The sequence below is a fragment of the Anolis sagrei genome, chromosome X (assembly GCF_037176765.1).
Source record: "Anolis sagrei isolate rAnoSag1 chromosome X, rAnoSag1.mat, whole genome shotgun sequence".
Lineage (NCBI taxonomy): Eukaryota > Metazoa > Chordata > Lepidosauria > Squamata > Dactyloidae > Anolis > Anolis sagrei.
Window position 1 is genome coordinate 99,658,332 of NC_090034.1, and position 24,303 is coordinate 99,682,634.

The 24,303-nt window shown below is 42.5% G+C and overlaps 1 protein-coding gene across 7 annotated transcripts in view; it reads right to left on the reverse strand.

The window, feature by feature from the left end:
- Positions 1-24,303, reverse strand: part of LOC132780200 (BRD4-interacting chromatin-remodeling complex-associated protein) — a 120,570-nt gene that overhangs the window by 19,555 nt on the left and 76,712 nt on the right. For 3 of the 7 annotated variants that reach the window (XM_060783775.2, XM_060783771.2, XM_060783774.2), the window contains exons 2-8: positions 18,334-18,379; positions 16,435-16,477; positions 15,744-15,809; positions 12,191-14,200; positions 9,574-9,882; positions 4,984-5,688; positions 2,241-2,595 (exon numbers count right to left, since the gene is read on the reverse strand). In XM_060783775.2, coding sequence (XP_060639758.2) covers positions 2,241-2,595; positions 4,984-5,688; positions 9,574-9,882; positions 12,191-14,200; positions 15,744-15,809; positions 16,435-16,477; positions 18,334-18,374 — 3,529 coding nt within the window. In that variant the 5' untranslated portion in view covers positions 18,375-18,379. Of the gene's footprint in view, positions 1-2,240; positions 2,596-4,983; positions 5,689-9,573; positions 9,883-12,190; positions 14,201-15,743; positions 15,810-16,434; positions 16,478-18,333; positions 18,380-22,862; positions 22,882-24,303 lie in introns of those variants that run through there. The other 4 variants (XM_060783773.2, XM_060783776.2, XM_060783777.2 and 1 more) reach the window with 4 other exon arrangements.

Genomic DNA, 24,303 nt, shown 5'->3' on the forward strand with positions numbered 1-24,303 from the left:
TTTACTTTCCCTTTTTCTCTTTTTCTCCCAACTGCAACGTGCAGTCATACAGAGAAGAAAAGTTTCCCAAGTGAAAAGTTGTGATTTCTAGGGAAGCCTGAGGCCTATCCTCCTACATTTAATCACTGAACTGAAGAAAGTGTAGGAAAAGACAGTTGAGCACATCAGAAATAAAAAGATGGCAATGACTTGAGCTGATATCTTAACTACACCAGCCAGTGGTACAGATACGGTGGTCACAATAGTAAGACACTTCCATCAGGACTAAAGGTAATTCTGCCAACTCTCAGACTGCTTAGGAGTCATCAGGACATTGTTCTCTGGTGAACTGGAAAGCCTTAATAACTAAAAGATAGTAACTTTTGTATTTATAATCATAATCTCTGACATATTTCATGACCCTTGTCCACTTCTGGGGTGATTACAGCACCCTCTAACATTATGTAAGTTGGCTATCTATATTTTTAGATGCAAGTCAGCTCATTGATGCTACACCATTTAAGTGCAGACAGCAAAGTGCTTCTGACTCCAAAAGACTGGGAGAAAGCTATTATTCATACCGGAATGATGAACCAACCTGGACACAGCATATTATTTGAGAACACAGAAATGCTGGAACACTCTAACCACCACCATGTCAGTCTACACAGAGAAGCCATTGAAATCCACAAGAATGTGGACAATTTCAACAGAAAGGAGGAAACCATGAAAATGAACAAAATCTGGGTCCCAATATTTTTTTTTAAAAAAACCCTATAAAATCAGAACAGTAAATAAAAAGAAACACTAAAAAAGCAGGGGAAACCCAGACAAGAATAAACCAGGGCCAGTTAACACCTCCCAACAAAGGATTCCCACCAGGCAGGAAGCAGCCAAGCTCTTTATGTACTGTCCTGATTTTGGAGTTTTTAAAAATACTGGTAGCCAGGTTTTATATATTTTCATTGTTTCCTCCTTTCTGTTGAAATTGTCCACATGCTAACAAAGGATTCCCCCAGGCAGGAAGCAGCCAGGCTTTGAAGTTGCAAGGCCATTCAATGTTAATCAAGATAGCCAATTGTAACATTCACACTTGCCTCAAGCAGACAAGAGTTCTTTCTCCCACCCCGGACATTCTACAGATCTATAGACTTCACTGGCCTAGATTCCAATAGACTTCACAACCTCTGAGGATACCTGCCATAGATGTGGGCGAAACATCAGGAGATAATGCTTCTGGAACATGGCCATACAGCCCAGAAAATTCACAGCAACCTATTCATACCGGAGTTTGGCCAATGAGTATGTATTTTTAATGTTAAACTCCCCCCACCTTAAATTTATTTAAAAGACCAGATGTACCCACCACGCGTTGCTGTGGCCAACCTTCCTTCCCTCACTCTTTCTCTCCTTCTTTCTTTCTCTCCTTCCTTCCTTCCTTCCTTCCTTCCTTCCTTCCTTCCTTCCTTCCTTCCTTCTCTTCCTCTTCCTCTTCCTCTTCCTCTTCCTCTTCCCTTCCTCCATCTTTTCTTTCCGTTCCTTTCTCCCCTTTCTTCCTTCTCTATTCTTGGACTGCAACTCCCAGCAGTCTTCCTGATCGATTTATCTACCTATCTACCCATCTCTATCTAATCTATCTATCTGGAGAATTGCTGGGAGTTGCAGTCCAGGAATAGGAAATTGGAAATATGCAGGGGTTGGGATGCTCTCAAAGAAATCCAAGGAGAAGAAAGCTTTCATCTTGGAAGCAGTTCATTTGGATCATCCTCCTCTCCTAAAGGGCCTGGTCTAGGGGATACTGGGAGCTGTAGTCCAGAAGAGAGTGTGGATATGCTATGTTTTTGTGCATGCACTGTAGCATCCTTTTGCTTTTTTGGCTTTTTAAGTCACTTCTGCTGTGTTTTTCCATGTTTTTATGAGTGATGGTCACTCATTGGCCTGATAGGTGTATTGTGTCCAAATTTGGTGTCAATTCATCCAGTGGTTTTTGAGTTATATTACTCCCATCTTGGTGTAGGTTATGCATTTCATTCCAGAATCCAGGTGGGAAAGAAGTAACAGAGGAACCCGTGCACACATAGTAAGAAGAATAGCTGCAGCAGACTGAAGGAAACTCTTCCTTTGCTTGTTCTCTGTCTGGAGAAGCAGGTGCATACAAACTCGTGAAACAAAAAGACAGTTATGGTCCAATAGGACAAAGCTATTCTGTTCTTTCCGTTCAGAGCTGCCAAAGCATATGAAAGAAAGATTTCTCAACTTACACACTGAAGCTGATTTGACCAACACAGGTGCTTGCTGCTGGAGGAGTGCTGTTGGTTGAGCAGGCTGCCCTCCTCCTCCTCCTCCGCTGCCGCCACCGCCTCTTTCTCTTTGCATTTGCCCCTTTTCAAGCACGGAGGCTGCTTTGCCAGACCCAGCATTGGAAGGCTGAATTGTGGTGGAGACAGAAGCATGGCTGTGAACTGGAGGTGCCTGAGTTGTCATCACTGTGACCTGCTGCTGACCTTGGCTACTAACTAGTACTGAGGAGGATTGGTTGCTGAACTGGCTAAGCACAGGTGATGCTTGGCTAGTGGCTGTAGGCTGCTTTGTTTGTAGGATAATCCCCTGGGGCACCTAGATGAGATTTTGGAAGAAAAAGAAGTTTCCATTAGACGCTATTGATCGATTTACTTTATACTTACGCAGGGGCCAAGTGGTCAATTAACCTTCTTTGGCAAGAAAACAGTAGATTGGGTAGTCTGGGTAGGTTGAGGGTCACAAAAATAGTCTAAGGGTCCGCATGCAGTTCCAGAGCCTCACTTTGCCTGTCTGTTCTAAGACCCATATATAGTCGAGTATAAGCCAATCCGAACATAAGCCGAGGCACCTAATTTTACTATAAAAAACTGGAGAATAAACCAAGGGTGGGAATAATAATAATAATAATAATAACTTTATTTTTATACCCTGCCAACCATCTCCCCAAGGGGACTCGGGGCGGTTTACAAGGGACAAGCCCAAAAATTACAAATAAAACACAACAGATTAAAAACATCAGATATAAAATATAAAAACAATTACAATACTGCTAAATTTCAAAATAAAAATAGATATCAATAAAATTAAATGAATTGAGGCACCCATAGGTTAAATGTTTTTGAATATTTACATAAAACATAAAAAGATAAGACTGTCCAACTCTAATTAAATCATTATTCTAACCTCCTTCAATGTACATGTGTTTACGTATCCTTCCAATAATCACCAGTTTATTTTAACTATACATTTTAGGGAAAATACTGTGTGTATGTGAATAAGGAAAAGTTGGAAAGACTGGCTTAGGAAGGGTGTAACTGGGGAAGAGGGAATGACTGAGGTGTGAAAGGGGGGCTGGAAACTGGGAAAGGTTCAGATTGAAATAGGGGCTGGAAATGTGGGAAAGACCTCAGTCTGGAGTAATGGATCTCAACCTGTGGGTCCCCAGGTGTTTTGGCCTACAGCTCCCAGAAATCCCAGCCAGTTTATCAGCTGTTAGGATTTCTGGGAGTTGAAGGCCAAAACATCTGGGGACTCACAGGTGGAGAACTACTACTCTAGAGTGTGAAGGGAGGATTGGGAAAAGCTGGGGAAATTGGGGTGGGAAAGAGAGGCAGCAGGAAACGATTGGGATGGGGAAAGGAAAACTGCAAAATGAGCAAAAAAGGGGTACAAAAGGAGGAACTGGAAAGGTGGAAAGATTGTAGTGGGAAGGGGCAAGTGGAGAAGTGGGAAAGACTGAGGTGGGAAAGGAGCCAGGAAAGTGGGAAGCTGAAGTGGGAAAAGGGGCAAGACTGAAATGGGAAAGAGGCTGGAACATGGGAAAGGCTGGGATGGAAAGGGGGATGTGTGTCATGTATCATGTCCCATAGTTGATGGTGGTTGGTGTAAGTCTTGGATCTAAAGGGCTGAGTAGTTTGTAAGTAACAAATTAAGCAAAAGCAATTAAGGGTGGAGGCATGCAGGGGATAGGTTGCACCTGGGTGTTACTGGATTTAAGGAGCTAACCTTGGGAGTGATGTTTGGGAGAAAAGTATTTGTCTTATTTTGGTGGTGGATGCTGCTGGTTTTCCCCCAAGCTTGTTGGATTTTTGATATCCTGACTTGTCTCCTGTAATCTTGGAACCCTGAACCTCTGAACTGGCTTTTGACTACAGTATAGACTCTTGATCCCTGGACTTTGTTTATTGAACTCTCGGCGTTTGAGCACTGGACTGAACCCTTTGACTACGGTGCAGCTTTTGCTATCAGTTTATTCTGTGGCTGAGTGCTATCTTTATGTTTTATATTTTGGTCTATTAAAACAGCCAGAAAATAAGTGCTGTTTTAATTAAACGTTTAACACAAACTGGGTGTTTGTTTGATTCACCTCTGCCGGAAATAATGGCGGAGCCCTGGTATTGTGACACTGGGAAAGAAAGTGGAGAGAGGGGGCTGGGGATAGTAAAGAATGAGGTAGGAAGGGGTTAACTAGGAAAAGGGGAAACCGGTGTAGAAAGGGCTGCTGGAAAAGTAGCGAAAAAAACTGAGGTGGGAAGTACTGATGAGAGGAAGGTGTGCACTCTCTCCTCTCTAGGCACAGCAACCCTGATGGGTTGCTGTGAAGAGACGTGAGGGTCCTGGCAGGAAGGCATGAGGCTGAAAGAAGGGCTTCTTTCAGCCCCTCCCCTTCCCACCAGGACCTTCACTCGAGTATAAGCCGAGTGGGACTTTTTTAGCTAAAAGAGGGCTGAAAAACTAGGCTTATTCTCGAGTATATATGGTACTTATCAAATACAGAAAGGGAGCAAGTATTTGTCTCATTTTTTCTTCACTGATAAAGGAGTTTGCTGAATGCACCTGATGTGCTGAGTTTCTGTTGGACTTTTCAAAATCTCACAGAGGGCGGGAAAAACGTCAGGCAGGAAAAATATGGCATTGTGAACAATTGTTCTATCCTGGCAAGTTAATCCCTCATCAATTTGCAATTTAAGATGAGTGTTTTACCTGCTGAAATCGGTCTGTGAGCTGCTTCTGGTGAGGTATGGTAGCCGGAATTGCAGAGAGAGCCTGAAACTGGTTCTGGACCATCTGGAAACTCCTCTGCTGTTCTGGGGTGAGATGAAGCGTCTGGGTCGGCGCAGTTTTGATGGGGCCCTGGGCAGAGAACTGAAGCTGGAAATGGGGAGAATGGGTATGCTGCACCTCAGATGGAGCATGGATTTGGGGTTGGAGCCGAGCCTGCACTTGGGTTTCAACCTGGGATTGGAGCTGGGGGGCAAGCTGAACCTGTAACTGCAGGTGTGGGGGTGTGGCCAGGTGAGGCTGCCCCTCTGGCTGGGCCTGCGGTGCTTGGAATGGTACCTGAGGCTGAGAGGGGGGCCGCAGTGGATGCTGGTTAGGGCCATGAGGGGAAGAAGCTATTTGATTCTGGATCACGTACAAGTTCTGCATTTGAGTCTGCGGGGTGCAGGACCGTGACAAGGGCTCGGAAGGAGGCCTGGATAACGTCTGAGGTTGGGAAGGGGGTCTCGAGTGAGGCCGGGAAGGGGGCCGGGACAGAGGCTGGGGCTGCGAAGGAGGACGGGATTGGTGTGGAGACTGCATCTGTGAAAGATGTGTGGGCTGGAGCTGGGGACTCTCCCCCATGGAGGGATGAGGTAGCGAATGGGATGGGGAGGCTCCAGGGAGTTTCTGTTGCCCTGAAGGCAACTGAAAGAGGACCATTGGGGGTGGGGGTGGGAGAAAAGGAAGGAAAAAGGAGAGAGGTAAATTGGGTTAGAAATCTCTCATGAAAGCACTCTGGTGTCCCTAGGCACCAACACCCAACAGAAGTAGCCAAGAATTATTGAGTCCAAAAGCTCACAATTGCCAGCTTGAGGCCGCTTTTTCTCTCCTTCCCTTCATTTCACACTGTGAGAGAGACCCTGAACCAAATGGAGACGGTTTCAGAATCAGAGAGTCAACTTTATAGGCCACCCAACCAAAATACCTATGGGGAACTGCCAAATTGATTTGGCTGATTCAGCATGCTTGTAGAATTTGGCTTTAGCAGATGATGCTCTCAAAGATGTCTTTAAGTTAAGGTGAAAATCATTTTTAAGAATTGAAAACAAGACATAAAATCTAAAATATATTTCGTTATCTTGATTCAAAATTCTCCCTCTTTCTACCTTTCCCACTGAAACAGCCACAATGCTTAAAACTTACTTCCAAAATCAAATGTTGGAAGCTGTTATCATTGGAGACAAAACCATGTCCTTCTGAAGTACCATACAAGGAAAGAGGAAGATGGTGACTTCTTTTAGTTTCTGGTGAACACAGAGATGTGTTCCCATGTGAAGGACACAACACACACACACAACTTCCCTGTAAAATTATACCTAGGCTCTACTGCATTGCCTTAAATTTGAAAATTATCTCCAATATTGTTGTTATGACAATAAAGATGAACATTCTTTTCCTGAAAATAAAAATATCAAATTTTCCTCTTTTTTCAAAAGATGGTGCAATAAAGTACACAAATACACAAGTATGCTTTCATGGCTGGAATCACTGGGTTGTAGGGGTTTTTTTTGAGACTATATGGCTATGTTCTAGAGCAGTGGTTCTCAACCTGAGGTCCCCAGATGTTTTTGGCCTACAACTCCCAGAAATCCTAACAGCTGATAAATTGGCTGAGATTTCTGGGAGTTGTAGGTCAAAAACATCTGGGGACCCCAGGTTGAGAACCACTGTTCTAGAGGCATTCTCTCCTGATGTTTTGCCTGCATCTATGGCAGGCATCCTCAAAGGTTGTGAGGTCATCATTGAGACCTCACAACCTCTGAGAATGCTTGCCATAGATGCAGGCAAAACGTCAGGAGAGAATGCTGCTAGAACATGACTATAGCCCAAAAAAACCTACAACAATCCAAATAAACAAGTGTTTTACAAACAGAAAGAATCCCAAAATTTCAATTCTTTTGTAGTTGTTGACTATTGCCTTGCCTACTTAATCATTATTGGCAGGATTCACTGTTTTTGCTTGTTTAATTGTAAAGTGCCATGGCCACTTGATGATGCCATATATGATATTATGATAATACTAATACTACTACTACTACTACTACTACTAATAATAATAATAATAACAATACATTCTATTTTCACAAAATTGCTACATAGCACCATGTTTTCGCTATACCAGCCCGACGGAGAGCATCACTTTTGCACATCCCACAACGTAGCATCACTTTTGCAAGCTCCTACTAGCAGCACTACAACATTTTCAACATATACCCATCACACACCAAATTATTGTAAGAGACTCAAACTGTCAATACTCCACCCAAACACGATGTGCAAGGAGGAAAGAGATGTGCACTCCACTAGGAGATAGAAACATACCACATGTGCAATGCTTAGCTCTAAATAGACAGAGGAGATAGGGAGGGGAAAGCAACAGAAGGCAGCAGCACCACCACCAGATCTCCCAGGGTTAGTGAGGATCAAAAAGAAGCAAGCAAGAGCAGCAACAGGGAGAAGAGACAAACAGGTGCGGGCCACAGACTGGCAACAGGACCCAGGGAGAGGAGAAACACAATTCAGTACTTTGGTCGATAAGAGCAATGGAGGTAGGAAGATATATGCCCATTTCTGGAGTGTGCATGTGTGGTTGTGTGTAGGTGTGCACACATAAAAATGTAATTATTTATTTTTTTACTGTATTTGTATACCACCTTTCTCAGCTCGTAGGCGACTCAAGGTGTTTAACAGGGCAAAATTCAATGCTTACAATGTCATAAATATAATTAAAAACATAAAATATAATAAAAACTAAACAAATCAATAAAATATAAATTCATAGTGTCTCCTTGTTAAAAACGCTGCCCGGACTCATTGTCTAGTCATTCCATTTTCCTGTGTCAGTTACTCTGCATTTGCAAACGCTTGTTCAAAAAGCCATGTCTTGACATTTTTCCGGAATGTTAAAAGGGAGGTGGCTGATCTAATATCTATAGGGAGAGCGTTCCACAGCCAAGGGGCCACCACCAAGAGGGCCCTGTCTCTCGTCTCCGCCAAACGTATTTGTGACGAAGGCAGTAACGAGAGCAGAGCCTCCCCAGATCTTAAGGTCCTAGATCAGTGGTTCTCAACCTGTGGGTCCCCAGGTGTTTTGGCCTCCAACTCCCAGAAATCCCAGCCAGTTTACCAGCTGTTAGGGTTTCTGGGAGTTGAAGGCCAAAACATCTGGGGACCCACAGGTTGAGAACCACTATCCTAAATGGTTCATAAGGGGAGATGCGTTCGGACATGTAAGTTGGACCAGAACCGTTCAGGGCTGGATACCAATCCAAACATTGTGTACTAATAGTATAGCTCAGGAGTCCTCAAACTAAGGCCTGGGGGCCGGATACGGCCCTCCAAGGTAATTTACCCGGCCCTTGCTCAGGGTCAACCTAACTCTGAAACGACTTGAAAGCACACAACAACAACTATCCTATCTCATCAGCCAAAAGCAGACCCACACTTCCCATCGAAATACCAATAAGTTTATATTTGTTAAAATTGTTCTTCATTTTAATTATTGTATTAAGTGTTTTTTGCACTGCCAATAAGATATGTGCAGTGTGCATAGGAATTTATTCATGTTTTCTTCAAATTATAATCTGGCCCTCTAACAGTTTGAGGGACTGTGACCTGGCCCTCTGTTTAAAAAATTTGAGGACCCCTTAATTATTGTATTGTTTTTGTTCTTCATTTTTAATTATTGTATTGTTTTAAGTGTTTTTGCACTGCCAGTAAGATATGTGCAGTGTCCATAGGAATTAATTCATGTTGTTTAAAAAAATTATAATCTGACCCTCCAATAGTTTGAGGGGCTGTGACCCGGCCCTCTGTTTAAAAAATTTGAGGACCCCTGGTATTGCTCATCTGCTTCGTTTTCATTACTCAAAGCGTGCTGGTTAAATTAGCTCAATGTGTGCTGTGACCATCTTTGGACTGTAATTTCCCCTGTGGAGGCTCAAAAGTCTTTGAGCATGCTGCTATATGCCTGTACTTTGATGGTGGTGCATAAACAGTTGCTGACACCACCACCTTCCAGTCTTCCCTCCATTCTTAAACTGGATATCATAACAAAGCGCTTTAGAAACTAAACTATCCTACCCCATATTTCCTATTTAATTTTTTCTTTATCTGCTGCTCTTTTTAAAAATGCAAATTTTCCTGAAACAGAGAAGGAATGTCAACATTCCACCTGGTTGGTAGGACTGAGGTCACAGACGTGATGAGATCAGTTTCTCTGCTTGTATTGTTCAAATGCTTCCACAAGAGGGAGACTTCCCTTGCTATTAAAGGCATCCCGTCATCACCAACACCCGAACCTAGCCTTTGTTTTGACGTGTGGGAGAATGCCTGTAAGCACAAACCTAAATGAGATGCTGATATTTCTCTCTCTCTTTGTGGTCTGCACAAAGAACGTGCAGGAAAAAAGCAAGCAGCTGAAGGGGAAACTAAGGAAAAATGACCAGACGTGTTAGACAGGAGGGAGTGAGGCAGGAGAGCAGGCCAAAGCAAGGCAACTTTGTGGATTTGCAAACAGGTAAAGGCTACCTGGCAAGCCAGTGCCTGCTGGGAAGGGCCAGCTGAGAACTGAGGTACTTTGGACTCCACTGGTGGCAGGCTGTGGTTCTGGTTCAGCTCTCGGCTGGCAGGCGGCTGCAGAATTGTGCCTACGCTGCTGCTGACTATCACCGAGGCCGGGACACTGCTTGTGGTGCTGAGTGCGGTGGTGGCTATGCTGTAGATGGGCAGAGGCATGGACAGGTGGGGAGAAACTGTAGACTCATTCAGAGCATTCTCCTGCTGCACTTTCAGGGTTGGCGGATAAAATTGCTGCTGCTGTTGCTGGCTCCGGTCCTTCTGAAATTTCCAAGAGATTTAGCATGGACCATGTTTGTATTAACTGCCCAGTTTGACACCCATTTTTGGTCAGTGTTGCTTATTCTGTACACATATTATGAACCTTGTACATCAAAATACCTGTAGTACACACATAATCTTAACTACTAGGTCCTAAAACGTGGTTTTAAAGGGTCAAATGTTTCAAGAGTCTCTGGATATTTTGCTAATATGAATGACATAATTGCATAATTGCAAGTTTCACAGAATTTTCTTCTGAAAAGAAATGTCTTTCATAATCCATAAATCCCAATCAATGAAAGCCAAAAAGCCCAATCCTAAATGTAAATAGGCTCCGGCTCCATTTGAAGAATGTAATTTCCAGATACAGAATTATCTTTATTACTGCCTGCCACTTTTTGAGTACACATGAAATCACAAAACAAGAATGGCAAATATATCTCAGATGCCCTTCAACCTTGCCAAGTGGAGTCAATCTGGAGAAATCTGACTCAAATAAAAAAGGCATCAACCTTTACAACACTCACCTCATTGCAATTCCATAGTCCAGCCATTTGAATTTATACCCACCTCCTTATTGTAAAATAGATGCCATATATACTTGACTATAAGCCAAGCTTTTCAGCCCTTTTTAAGGCTGAAAAAGCCCTTCTCGGCTTATACTCGAGTCAAAGTTATTTATTATTTTATTGGGTTATTATTATTATTATTACTATTGTTATTACTAGCCATCGACTGCCACATGTTGCTGTGGCCCAGTCTGTGTATATGGGTTTTTGTGTGTATATATGTGTGTGTGTATATTTGTGTATATGTGTATATATGTGGTTTTGCACATGCGTTGTAATGTATTTTTTATTTTTGGCTTTTTAAATTTTCCAGTGTTTTATGAGTGATAGTCACTCGTTGGCCTGATAGGTGTCTTGTGTCCAAATTTGGTGTCAATTCGTCCAGTGGTTTTTGAGTTATGTTAAACCCACAAACAAACATTACATTTTTATTTATATGGATTTTAATTACATTTATTTTTCTTTTCTATTTACTATTGTTATTATTACATTTATTATTTTACTCTATTTATTATTATTACATTTATTATTTTATTCTATTATTGTTACATTTCCATTATTTTACTATATTTATTATTATTTTACTGACACAAAAGCACAGTATGTCACAGCAAATGAGATCTATATGCTGGATTTTCGTATCAAAAAAGCAAAAGTCGAGTGTGATGTATTATTATTATTATTATTATTATTTTACTGTATTATTATTGGAAGGATACATAAGCACACCTACATCAAAGAAGGTTAGAACAATGGTTTAATCAGAGTTGGACAGTCTTATCTTAAATTACAGTTTTATGTAAATATTAAAAAAAAACATTTAACCTACTGATGCCTCAATTAATGTCATTTTACTGGTATCTTTTTATTTTTAAATTTACCCATAGTTGCTGCATTTCCCACCATCGGTTTATACTCAAGTCAATAAGTTTTCCCAGGTTTTTTGTGGTAAAATTAAGTGCCTTGGCTTATATTCGGTTTGGCTTATACTCGCATATGTATGGTAAACATTAGGGAAACTGGCATGTGTCAACTTAAGTTTTATCTTCTATTCAGCTACACTCTGTTTTACAAAGGCATCCGATATTGCAGGAGTGTGAAACTGACCAAGAGTGATATATCAAAAGAAAACAGGTACTATATGGGACAAGGTAGAGGTGTTTTTTTGTTTTGTTTTGTTTTTTTGTCGTGTCAGGAGCGACTTGAGTAACTGCAAGTCGCTTCTGGTGTGAGAGAATTGGTCGTCTGGAAGGACGTTGCCCAGGGGACCCCTGAATGATTTTTGATGTTTTTATCATCCTTGTGGGAGGCTTCTCCCATGTCCCTGCATGAGAAGCTGGAGCTGACAGAGGGAGCTCACCCGCCTCTCCCCGGATTTGAACCTGCGACCTGTCAGTCTTCAGTCCTGCCGGCACAAGGGTTTAACCCACTGCGCCACCGGGAGCTCCATAAGGTAGAGATGAAGGTGCATGAAACAAATTGGGACGTTACAATTTCTGCATTTTAATGACTGGAAATCCATCCACACTTCTGTGGAGCCTCCATCTCCCGTTGTAAACATATATCTGAACAGTTTCCTTAGATCTTTTTTAATGTTTCGATTATTCTGTGGAATCATTGCCTCATGGCTTCTTTGGTTCCTTATTATTAAACACTAACAAATCAGATCCCTCTCCAACAAGGCAGAATCAATTAAACATCTTAACAGAATTAATCATATCAGGAAACTTTTCACTTGCCTGCTGAAGGAACATCTGCATGGAATCCTGGGAGATGACAGTCCCGGCAGCGGTCTGGCCCAAGATAATCTTTTCAGGACTAGATGCCACCAAATTAGGACTGGACTGAGAAGTCCCAGGAAGTTGCGCTGGCTGTTGAGGTGGTGGGGTTTGTTGCTGTAGGTTCAGCTGAAGCTGGGCAGGAGCAGACGTGGACTGGGAAGTGGACTGGACGGTTAATATGTTTGCCGGATCGTTGCTTGCCAGCAGGTTGGTATTAGAGTTTGCTTGTGGCTGAATAAGATTGGGACTCTGGCTGCTGGCACTGGGGGGTGCTTGAATGGTCACGGTGGGGTTGAGGTTCTCAGTGGCATTTAACATAGCCACGTGGTTAGGAAGGGTGACCCCTTGGATAACAGTCTGACCAGCCTGATTGATGGCACTTCCAGCCAGGGAGGCTGCGACGGTAGGCTGGCTCTGAGTTGTCAGGCTACCAGCCAGGGAGACAGGCATCTGGAAGAGAGTGGGTTGACCCACCTGCCCTGGTTGCAGCTGGATAGGAGCAGAAAGGATGTGAGCTGTCCCGTGTGCATTCTGTGATGTTAGGACCTGCCCCAAGTTCAACTGGCTTGCTAAGTTCTGATTGGTGAGGATCTGAGCAGGTAGTGCTTGATTGGTTATTAGCTGCCCACCGGGCCCTTGGCTAGTGATGATGTGAGTTTGACCACTAGGGTGAGAGGCTGTTAAAATCTGGCCTCCCATGTTAGCCTGCAGGGCTGACAGCTGCTGAGGAATCTGAACTGCAGACGTGCCTGTGAGCTGTCCTGGGAGAAGGAACTGGTTCTGACCCTGCAACATGGCCTGTGGGACATGCTGCGCTGGAATAACAATGCTGCTGCCTTGATTCAGCAAATGGACGCTCATGGGCTTGCTCAGAGCCTGCTGCTGTTGTGAGGGCTGCTTGAACATGTTGGCAGGGAGCCCTGGTGGGAAGCCAGAAAGAACCACATTCTGCCCTGCTTTCCCAGTCATAAAGGTCAAATTCTGCTGGGCTTTCTGTTGTTGGAGGGCAGCCTCATTCTGGATGGTTAGAGTAGCGTTGTTGGAACCAAATGGTTTTGGGGTGATCTGGTACAACTTCTGCTGGAGGACTCCAGCTGGTTTGGGCTGAATTGGTGTGGGCGTACGATGGATGATCACATTTTGGGCTTGCATGAGTGAGCTACTCAAGTTGGACGTGACGGTGAGAGGCTGGGAGCCCTGTGCAGCGGAGACACTCCCAAACATGGAGCTTCCGTTCAGTGTTGTCGTGGCTACTGCTGGGAGGTTCTTCTGGATAACAAGCCCAGCATTCTGTGGCGAGACCCCAGCAGAGGCCAGGGTGACCTGCTGCTGGTCTGGGGCAGTCTGAGTGATGTAGCTGCCAACTGGCATAGTAGCTACTTGGGAAGACTGGACTTGCTTTGCAATGATCTGCTGAGCAGGCTGGTTAATTGCCATGACTTGCTGGCCCACCACTTGAATCTGCCCAATGCCCAATGCCCCACTGGGGCTTCCATTGGGTAGCCCTTGTAGATTGGAAATCGGCTGGATGGTGACATTCCCCAAACCCACTTGCTGGAGAAAAGGCTGCACACTGATGGCCTTGTTGACTACATCAGCCCCTACGGATTGCTGGACCAGTGCCTGATGAGTCAGCACTGCGGGCTGCTGCAGTCCAATGAGGTCAGCCCCACTGGAAAAAATCTGGGGTGTGCCATCAGAGGCAGTATGGACCACTGGCTGGAGCGTAGGCAGCTGGAAAGACCCCAGGTCCAATTCTGCCTCTGCTTCCAAAGTCTGTTCAGTAATATTTGCCTCCTGCAGGCTCTGCTGGAGGATGTCACAGGGCTGGTCTGAGTTTTGCAGGTTGCCCCCGCTCCCTGAAGGTGATCCCAAGATGTCATCTTCCAAGAAGTCTAAGTCAACACTTGTTGTGGGCTGACTCTGCTCAGTGTTCAAATGGTTGCCAGTGGACTCCTGAACGTGCAGCTGAAAAAGAATGAAGAGGAAGCACAGAGGGAGAAAAGTGAACATCTGTGACATGAACAAAGCCGAATTGTAGACCTTCTTAGGGCGAGCACTTTTATATTTCTAATGGATGCCTCAAGACAGAATTGTTTTCATACTCTATATCTCATTGGTCATCAACATGCATGCAAATACTTTAAAGTAACACAGCCATATAACGCATTTGTTTTCTTAAAACTCTCTCATTTTTTTATATCGAAAGTTTAATCCCTTTCTTCATTTCCATTGGCCTCAGTCCCACCATGGCTGCTTTCAGTCATAGGAAGAGGAATAATTTGATGTAAATATCAGCTGGAAGGAGGAAGTTTAAGTTAAGGGAATGGCACAGCGGATGGTGGATCTGCTTCCAATGGCATGGCCCTAATTTAAATTGGCTCTTCTTCCTTTAGTGCTTTTAGGCAAAGAAAAAGACATCAGGTGACTCGGTCCTGGCTCTTCCAAACCATGCCTAGATTACATACATCATTACAATGCACGTCTGACTAGTTTTGTTTGGACAAAGAATGGTTAAGCATTATCTGTCTCATATCAGGTCTCACAAGACAACATCTGGTACAAGTCAAAAGCACTTCACAATCTAGGTTCCCAAGACACACAAATGGAAGTTCCTGGCTTCATTCTACAAAAGATCTTTATCGAGCTTTCACAGCCCCAAACTTTTATTAGGCTGATCGCCATGAGCAGACCCTCTGCAAAGAACAGAACAAAGTCCCAGGATGGAAAAGGTTAGCAAATGAAAAAATCCAAAAACAGCCAAAACTCCACATGAATGATTCAAAATCAACATGGGTTGGTCATGCAAATCATAACACTATACCACAACCGCATTTGATTGTACCCCAGTATCAGTAACTGCGCGGATCAATTCAAATCACTCTTGAGATTGCTAATGAAAGATTGTGGAGGAAATGTATGAATAGGTCTGTGAACAATCTAAGGATGATCTCTGCCTGGTCTCCCCAGCCTGTCCTTGGATTTTCTATAGAAATTATTAAAGTAAAGTAGGTTTTAAAATCAACTTGCCTGTTTCGCTATAACCTAGGTATGAACGCCAGGCCCAGATTAAGCCTAGAGATGTATAGAGACTGGGTTTTCTCCTCTAATGACATGAGAGAAATGAGGGGTTTCACCCGAATCAATTTTGCTTTTGCTTTGCCTACCTATTTGCAACCAAGCTTTATGCACACACTGACAGAAACAACTAGATTGCACTACAGAGTCTACAAGCAGGCTGTCACAATGTATAGTGACTTTTAGCAGTATTAAGCAGAGATGCTAAGCTGTTAATGGCACCTACATGCCTCCCTATGCCTGTGTTCTCAATGGAGTCACAGCTTGCCACTTTTCCTCCTCTTATCACGCCTGCTTGCCATCATGGGAATATAACCTTGCATCCTTCGTCATGCACTGCACATTCCAAAGATGATGCATTTGCAAAGAAAGGACATGATGATGCAAAGAGGATGATAAATTGAACTTCAAAAGCGAGGTGAAAAATACATACCCCAGCACCCTCAAAGAAGGCACTGGCTGCATCTCCTGTGTTGTCCAGGAGATCATCACTGTCAATCTGTAATTAAAAAGATTCAAATTACTGTAAATTTAAGATTTGACAGTGTTCAAGGAGTTTAAGAAGTTGAACTAACATGAAATGGAGACCAAATGGTATCATTTTCAGAACGTGGAAGTATTACTTTTTGGAGGACAACTCTGCAAATCCCTCCAACCAGCATGGCCAGGGGCCATACCAACTTGGGGATTCTTGGAGTTACTGTAGAGTCCCCCAAAATTAAATCTTCTGAGCTATCTTGTACCTGTATATCAAGAAATGAAGTCACTTCCTCATCCCTGTGGCTACATTTCTTTCCAGTAGCTAATAATTTCCAATTTGGTGTGGGTGGGTGTGGATTTTTTTCTGGCTCCTTAAAAAGCAAGTAATTTATTGTAAGTAATTACGAAGCAGTTTTGTGATTGCATTTATTTGCCAGTTTCCAATGCTCTCTTGAGGAAAAGAGTGACAAGACACTCTTGCTAAGTCATCGTTTCTACGACTGGTACCAGCTTTGTTCTCGGTGTCATTTCTCTCTCTGAAGGCTCAGAAGCTGAACGCAATTTGAGGAGGCATTTTGATTTGTTAATTAAGCATGCAGCAACGTAAGCATTTAAAGAAACACATGCGACCCCCAACTCCTCACCTTTTCAGATCCATGCAAAAAATCATTCAAGGCCTGAGGATCACTGTGAAGAAAAAAACCAGCATGAGGAATGATTTAATAAAGAAATAATGTACTTAACATATCTTGTTGTTCATTCATTCAGTCGCTTCCGACGCTTTGTGACCTTATAGACCAGACCACGCCAGACCTCCCTGTCGGCCGTCACCTCCCCCAGCTCCTTCAGAGTCAAGCCTGTCACTTCAAGGATGCCATCCATCCATCTTGCCCTTGGTCGCCCCCTCTTCCTTTTTCCTTCCATTTTCCCCAGCATAATTGTCTTCTCTAACATATCTAGTATCTCCATAATGTTTACAATTTATCAATGAAGGATTAAAACTGGGGAACTGAAACAAAAGTGTCACCGCAGTGATCTATTGCTAAGTAATTACTATCTTTATCAAGTCATTTATCAGCTATATTTGTGTCCAGAGTTTGCTTATTATATTTTGATGGAGCTGAGTAACAACAATATCTGTATAAGTATGTACACACAAAATACTGTATTTATTTCTCTCTCTTGTAGAATGGCATGCAAATGACTTCTTTAGAGAAAACAAAAGCTATGTAGATTTTTTAAAAGTAAGTGTACATTAAAATGTGCCCCAGAGCCTGTGTGGTGCAGTGGTTTGCATGTTGGACTATGGCTCTGAAAAGCAGCATTTGATTCTTTGGTCGGCCATGGAGACCATTTCAAACATACTTCCTACACCTTAAGGCACTGGTTCTCAACCTGTGGGTCCCCAGGTGTTTTGGCCTACAACTCCCAGAAATCTCAGCCAGTTTACCAGCTGTTAGGATTTCTGGGAGTTGAATAATAATATTAACAATAACAACAAATTTATTTTTATATCCCGCCATCATCTCCCCGAAGGGACTCAGGGTGGCTTACAAACAACACAAAGTGCCTCAAAACAGACATAAAAGTGAACATCATATAAAATACAATAAAATAAAACACATGCACATATAAAAACATCAATTCAGATTCAGTAATCAAGCTGGGATCCTCTAACTGTGGCAGCAAATTGCTGGCACCATGGCTGGACTATAAACATTGGAATAAAATAAGTGCCAGCTGCAGTAATGGAGAGAGGGCATGGGATAAAGTGCAGAATGTGCAACTACTACGTAGGACAACCAGGGGCGAAATATTCTCAAAGAGCTTTGACTTGAAGGCCAAAAGATCTGGGGATCAACAGGTTGAGAACCACTGTCTTAAGGGAAGAGAGGGTTAACCCCACTGTCATCTAGGATTGCTGGAATGTTCCTTGCAATCCTTGTGCCCCCTCCACACACACACACACACACACACACACACACACTTTATCCAGCAATCATTACTGACTGCTAGGAACGACAAAAGGCTCTGGGGTGTAATATATACCCTGGCTATTTTAGTTTCTAAAATGAAATGAGTCTACTACTTTGCACTGCAGCCACATATTCTTATAATGTATATGCATCACATTTGGAGATTATGTTGCTAGAAGATGCACAGGAATTCACCTTTCAACTATTCTTTTGGATTTTGGTTAATGAGGCTTGCTACACAGGGTGAAAACCATGTGGCCTTCCAGATGTTCTTGGATTATAACTCCCAGGCTTTCTTTTCATTGACTAAACTGGCTAGGACTGAGAGGCCTTGCAGTTCAACAACATCTGGAGGGCTGCATGACACCCATCCCTACTGTTATGCCAGCCTATATTATCAACAGGCATATAGCAACAGCAGTCATAGTTAATGATTAGAGAGAGGACTCTTCATGATTCAAATTAAGCACCGATGAAAATTACAGCACCATATTTCTTCAGATTTTGAAAATATGCAGCCGTAACAGAGAAGAAAAGAAACTATTCAAGACAAGGGCAAGTACTTACCAAATTACATCTAACAAGCATCGGCCATCTTCATCATCCATGTCAACTGGAAGAAAGTGTTGAAAACCATATCAAACTGAGAAAAATAGCATACAGTACATAACGAATCAGTTAGTGAAATGTTCCTGCCTACAACACATCTTTAGTGCTCCAACATGATAAATATTTCCTCCCAAGTCCATGCAGTGCCAGTTCCTGGATTTGGGGGTCCTGGAACAAGACAATTTGATTGTCCTTATTAAATTAGAAAAACTATTTTATACTAGGCAAGTGGGATTTAAATATCTACTAGCCGTCCCCTGCCACGTGTTGCTGTGACCCAGTCTGTGTATATATGGTTTGTGTATGTATATATTTGTGTATATGTGTATATATGTGTGATTTTGCGAATGCGTTATAATGTTTTTTTAAAAAAAATTGGCTTTTAAAGTTTCTTCTGCTGTGTTTTTCAGTGTTTTTATGAGTGATGGTTATTTGTAGCCCTGATAGGTGTATTGTGTCCAAATTTGATGTCAATTTGGCCAGTGGTTTTTGAGTTATATTAATCCCACAAACGAACATTACATTGTATTGTTGAAGGCTTTCATGGCCGGAATCACTGGGTTGTTGTAGGTTTTTTCGGGCTATATGGCCATGTTCTAGAGGCATTCTCTCCTGACGTTTCACCTCCATCTATGGCAAGCATCCTCAGATGCTTGTCATAGATCCATAGATGCTTGCATCTATGGCGAGCATCCTCACCTCACTACCTCTGAGGATGCTTGCCATAAATGCAGGCGAAACATCAGGAGAGAATGCCTCTAGAACATGGCCATTTAGCCCGAAAAAACCTACAACAACCGAACATTACATTTTTATTTACATAGATTGTCTCTACAGTTTTGAGTAATCCAGGCAAAGTAAAGACACTGTTTGGAGTAGTGGGCCAGTTTTGGAAATGCAAGCTCTCTGTACACTCTGGAAGGGGTATTGCATCCAAATATTAACTGCCTCCCCATAATGCTATCCCAGTGTTAACCCAGTAGTCTTAAGAAGCCAATGTCATGATCACTGAGAGATTGATTTATCCGATCTAGCATTTCCAGAATCAAGCTCTACAGACGTGCTCCTGGTTTTCACTACTGAACTACTGTGATGTTTTTACAGTAATTCAAAACATAATAGAAATTCCCAGAGTTCAGACGCAACAACTATAATTCCTCATTAAGAAGTCATGGGCGTCTGTCTGGGAGATGACTGAAGTATAGAACCAAACAAGAAGAATGAGGTCTTCTAACAAACTTTGCATAGTTCAAGCTTCCTAGGTCAGGAGTGGAATCCCCTGGCCTATCCAATGTTGAACTCCATTTTCCACCACTGGCAATGCTTGCTAGGACTGCTAGATTTGTCCCCTAAACATCCGAAGCAGTGGTTCTCAACCTGTGGGTCCCCAGGTGCTTTGGCCTACAACTCCCTGAAATCCCAGCCAGTTTACCAACTGTTAGGATTTCTGGGAGTTGAAGGCCAAAACATCTGGGGACCCACAGGTTGAGAAACACTGAGAAGGATCTCATAATTCCTATTTGTGTCCCAGTAGGCTAAAATGCACCCCTGTTGCTTTCACAGAACCGGCAGCCGTAAAACCATTTTAAAGAGAGAAAGAAAAGTGCTCCTCACAAATCTCCTTTGCAAAATTGTGATTTGACAGAGAATTTTCTCCAAATGATCAAATATTTGTTAAATATTTAACTTCTGTATTTGACATGAGAGATTTACTTTCAATATTTGACAACTCTGTTATTTGACACACAATGGTACTCAGTGTCTGACAGCGCTCAGCACATAATATCCAATGAAACCGTTTGACAGCTAACACTATCCAATATTTTATTGCTACTAAAGTAATATCAAGAAGTTTCTACATTCTGAGGTAAAATTTAAGACAAAATATGGATCTAAATATCACATTCAAAATCTGAGTGAGAATGTCAAACATTTAATTTTGAATATTTGCAAACTATAGCTTTGGTTTAACAGAGGCTAAGTAAAGATACCGCTAAAGCAGGGTTTATTTAGACCGGTGTTTCTCAACTTCCCTAATGCAGGGCCCCTTAATACAGTCCCTCATGTTGTGGTGACCCCAACCATAAAATTATTTCCATTGCTACTTCATAACTATAATTTTGCTACTGTTATGAATCATCATGTAAATATCTGATACTCAGAATGTATTTTCATTCAATGGACCAGATTTGGTACAAATACCTGATACACCCAAACTTGAATACTGTTGGGGTTGGGGGGATTTATAGTTCACCTACAATCAAAGAGCATTCTGAACTCCACCAACGATGGAATTAAACCACCTTGGCACACAGAACTCCCATGACCAAGAGAAGATAGTGGAAGAGTTTGGTGAGCATTGACCTTGAATTTGGCAGTTGTAGTTCACCTACATTCAGAAAGCACTGTGGATTCAAACAATGATGGAGCTGACCAAACTTGGCACGAATACTCAATACGCCCAAATGTGAATACTGGTGGAGTTTGGGGGAAATAGACCTTGACATTTGGGAGTTGCAGTTGCTGGGATTTATAGTTCACCTACAATGAAAGAGCATTCTGAACCCCACCAAGGATAGAATTGGGCCAAACTTCCCAGACAGAACTTGCATGAGCAACAGAAAATACTGTATTTTCTGATGGTCTTTGGCGACCCCTCTGACACCCCCTCACGACCCCCCCAGGGGTCTCGACCCCCAGGTTGAGAAACACTGATTTAGACAGTGAAGTTAAATTAGTATAAATATATTCTGGAAAAGGTACCATAATCCTTCTTTTAAAAAAACCCAAAACACACTTGAGGCTATGTGTTTTAATTCCATTCTAAGTGAGTTTTCTATCTAGAAAACTTGACTCGTTCTAACTTTGTCCATCCAAGGTATACTGGTCAGGAGAAGGGGGGAGTAAGGCTCTCTCAATGAGAACAAGACAAGGCACTGAAATAAGTTTTACATCACAGTTCCTTGACTCGATTATTTATATTTACCCAAGAAAAAGGTCCACTGACACTAGTGCAATGTACTTCTAGCTAAATGTTGATAAGATTGCACTAGAGGAAGACTACTAACAAACAATATCCTAATTTATTTATTTATTTGCCACACTTATATCCCGACCTTTTCACCCAGGAAGGGGACTCAGGGCGATTCACAACACAGGCACAATTCGAATAAAATAAAACAACATATACTTTAAAATCACATAATTAAAACGTAACACTTAAAACACTTAACCGCTCTGAGTCACCCAAGGCCTTAAAGAACGGTATACAAATATAGTAAAAATAAACAAATAAATAAATAAACCATTATAAACCATAATCCAAAAACATCTTCCAGAAGCCATTCATAATCCTAGCTGTTCTGGAACAGCTGTTCCAGGAGCTCCAGATTTATTCGCTGTGTTTAAATGTTTGTGTGCAATCCCATGCTTGGGATTTTTGCAGCAGGGGGTTTCCTGTTATAATTTGCATCTATAGGGTAAGCCACCTGCCAATTATAGTTAGGATCCCTGGTCCCGCCCCCTTTTTGCCTTTTGGAGGGAAGGGGCCCTTTTTCAGTTAGTCACAGCAAGGGAAACCAAGGCAGAGGATGCATACAGACGCTCCTCCTGTGCAAAGGCTTCATCTTTTAAGACTTCCTGGGGGAGAACAGATTAAAGGCCTCTACAGATTCCCAAAGGGTTCCAGGGAACAGCTTCACAATCCTGAGGACCTCCGGAGGGAATAACAGCTCTACATCTTCAGCTAAGTGATTTCAAGCCTGGTGAGACGCAGTTCAGCCGGTAGCAGACTCAAACCAGTCAGGTTTAAGTTCGCAGCAGCCTGGGAGGAGCTTTAAAGGGGAATTTTTCTATTAAAGTTTCTTGAAGATAGTGCCTGTTTCCTGTAAACAAGACTGCAAGAGCCAATAAACTATTTAGAAATCTTACAATTCCTGCTTGTTCATTAATAAAGACTGTTGTATATAAGCTTAAGTCTCCTAAAGCCTGTTTAATAGGGAAAATTCCTCTAAAGGTTCCTTCTCGGGGCCCTGGGCTTCCCGCTGAACGCAAGCCTTGCATCCTCTTTTAGAAGGATTTAATTTCAGCTCCAGCGGTGACAGAACACTGGCTTTGCAAAAATTCTAAAAGAAGAATTAATTCACCAGCTTCCTGACAATATTAACTAGTTTCACTATATACAATATTGCTTCAGAATTTTCAAAACAAACCCACACATTTCTGAAAGCACACGTATAAAAGACAAAGATGTTCAATTTCTATGTCATTTCCAGCCAAGTACCTTTTGTTACAATGATATGTCTGCAAAGATCAAAAGACACACTGTGTATTTTGACTAGGAAATATGACAGAAACCTACGGTATTCCTTCTCCCAATGAAATCTAGTAAGTGAGTGACATTATCACAAGACCAGAGACACTTCACTGCTGGGAAGAGAAGAAAGAAACCCCTCTGAATTATGTAGCTCTGATTTTCAATAGCTTACCAAGGTCAAAGAGTCCAGGCCATCCCTGGAGAGATATTAATTTTCTTGTTTCTGAAAGAATTATTTGCAAAAATCCATAAAAATGACAGCTTGATAGGTTGCATTTATTCATAAGCTGATCAAAAGGCATAGAGAGAGATGTCCACTTAGTAAATCAACTGGTCAGATTGCCCTTTCTTTGTATCAATTCAGCATAAGGAAACTTCAGAGTAATTTTACTGAGCAATTCACAAATTTGTTTGCCATCAAAATTTCCCTGCATCCTTTAGAGAACAGGACTGTGTTTAGGGGAGATAATTTGAGTGCCTCTGAAATTAATGCAATATTTATTTATTTATTTATTTATTTAAAGCCTTTATATTCCGCCCTTCTCATCCCGAAGGGGACTCAGCATACATACGGCAAACATTCAATCCCGGGACACAAATTCTTATATACATACATAAACATTAAAAACATTGATCAAAATATTAAAATACACCATTTAAAACCGTCCTAGTCATCCACGTCAAATCTAATTGTCCTGGTAATCTTTCCTATTGCTGCTTTATTGCCCTGTCCTGAAAGCCTGGCCCCACAGCCAAGTTTTTACCATCCTTCTAAAGGACAGGAGAGAGGGGGCCGACCTGATCTCACCATGAAGGGAGTTCCATAGCCAGGGAGTAATCACTGAGAAGGCCCTGTCTCTCGTCCCCACCAATCATACCTGTGTCAATGATGGGACGGAAAGCAGGGCCTCCCTGGAGGGATCTTCATCTCTACGATGGTTCATAGGGAGAGATACGTTCGGACAGGTAATTTGGGCAGGGGCTGTTTAGGGCTTTATAGGTCAAAGCTAGCACTTTGAATTGTGCCCGGTAGCAGTGGAGCCGGCATAACATGGGAGTTATATGCTCCCTGTATGTCGCTCCAGTTATTAACCCGGCTGCCTCTCGTTGGACTATCTGAAGCTTCCGAGCAGTCTTCAAAGGCAACCCCACGTAGAGTGCGTTGCAGTAGTCTATCCTAGATGTAACGAGAGCGTGGACCACCTTGGCCAAGTCTGACTTCCCAACGTATGGGCACAGCTGGCGCACAAGTTTTAATTTTGTAAGTTTTAATAGGGCAGTGGTTCCCAACCTATGGTCCATGGGCCACCAGTGGTCCATAAAAACTAAACTGTGGTCCACAGTCTCACCGTTACTACACTGTTGCAACGGGAACAACTGGTCTCGCGAAACCCTCTTACAGTGCTGAGGCTTATTAAATATGGTTTTCTGTGGGTGAGCAGATGGCGACTACTGGATGGCATATGTTCTGTATCAGAAACTAGAGCTGATGTGGTCTATTCAATGCAATTTTCTGAATCGGCATCCCAAATTACCAAACTGAATCTAAAGTTGACCAAAAACTGATTCGTAACCCTTTTGGTACTAATGTTGGAGAGTGGTCCCTGGTCAAA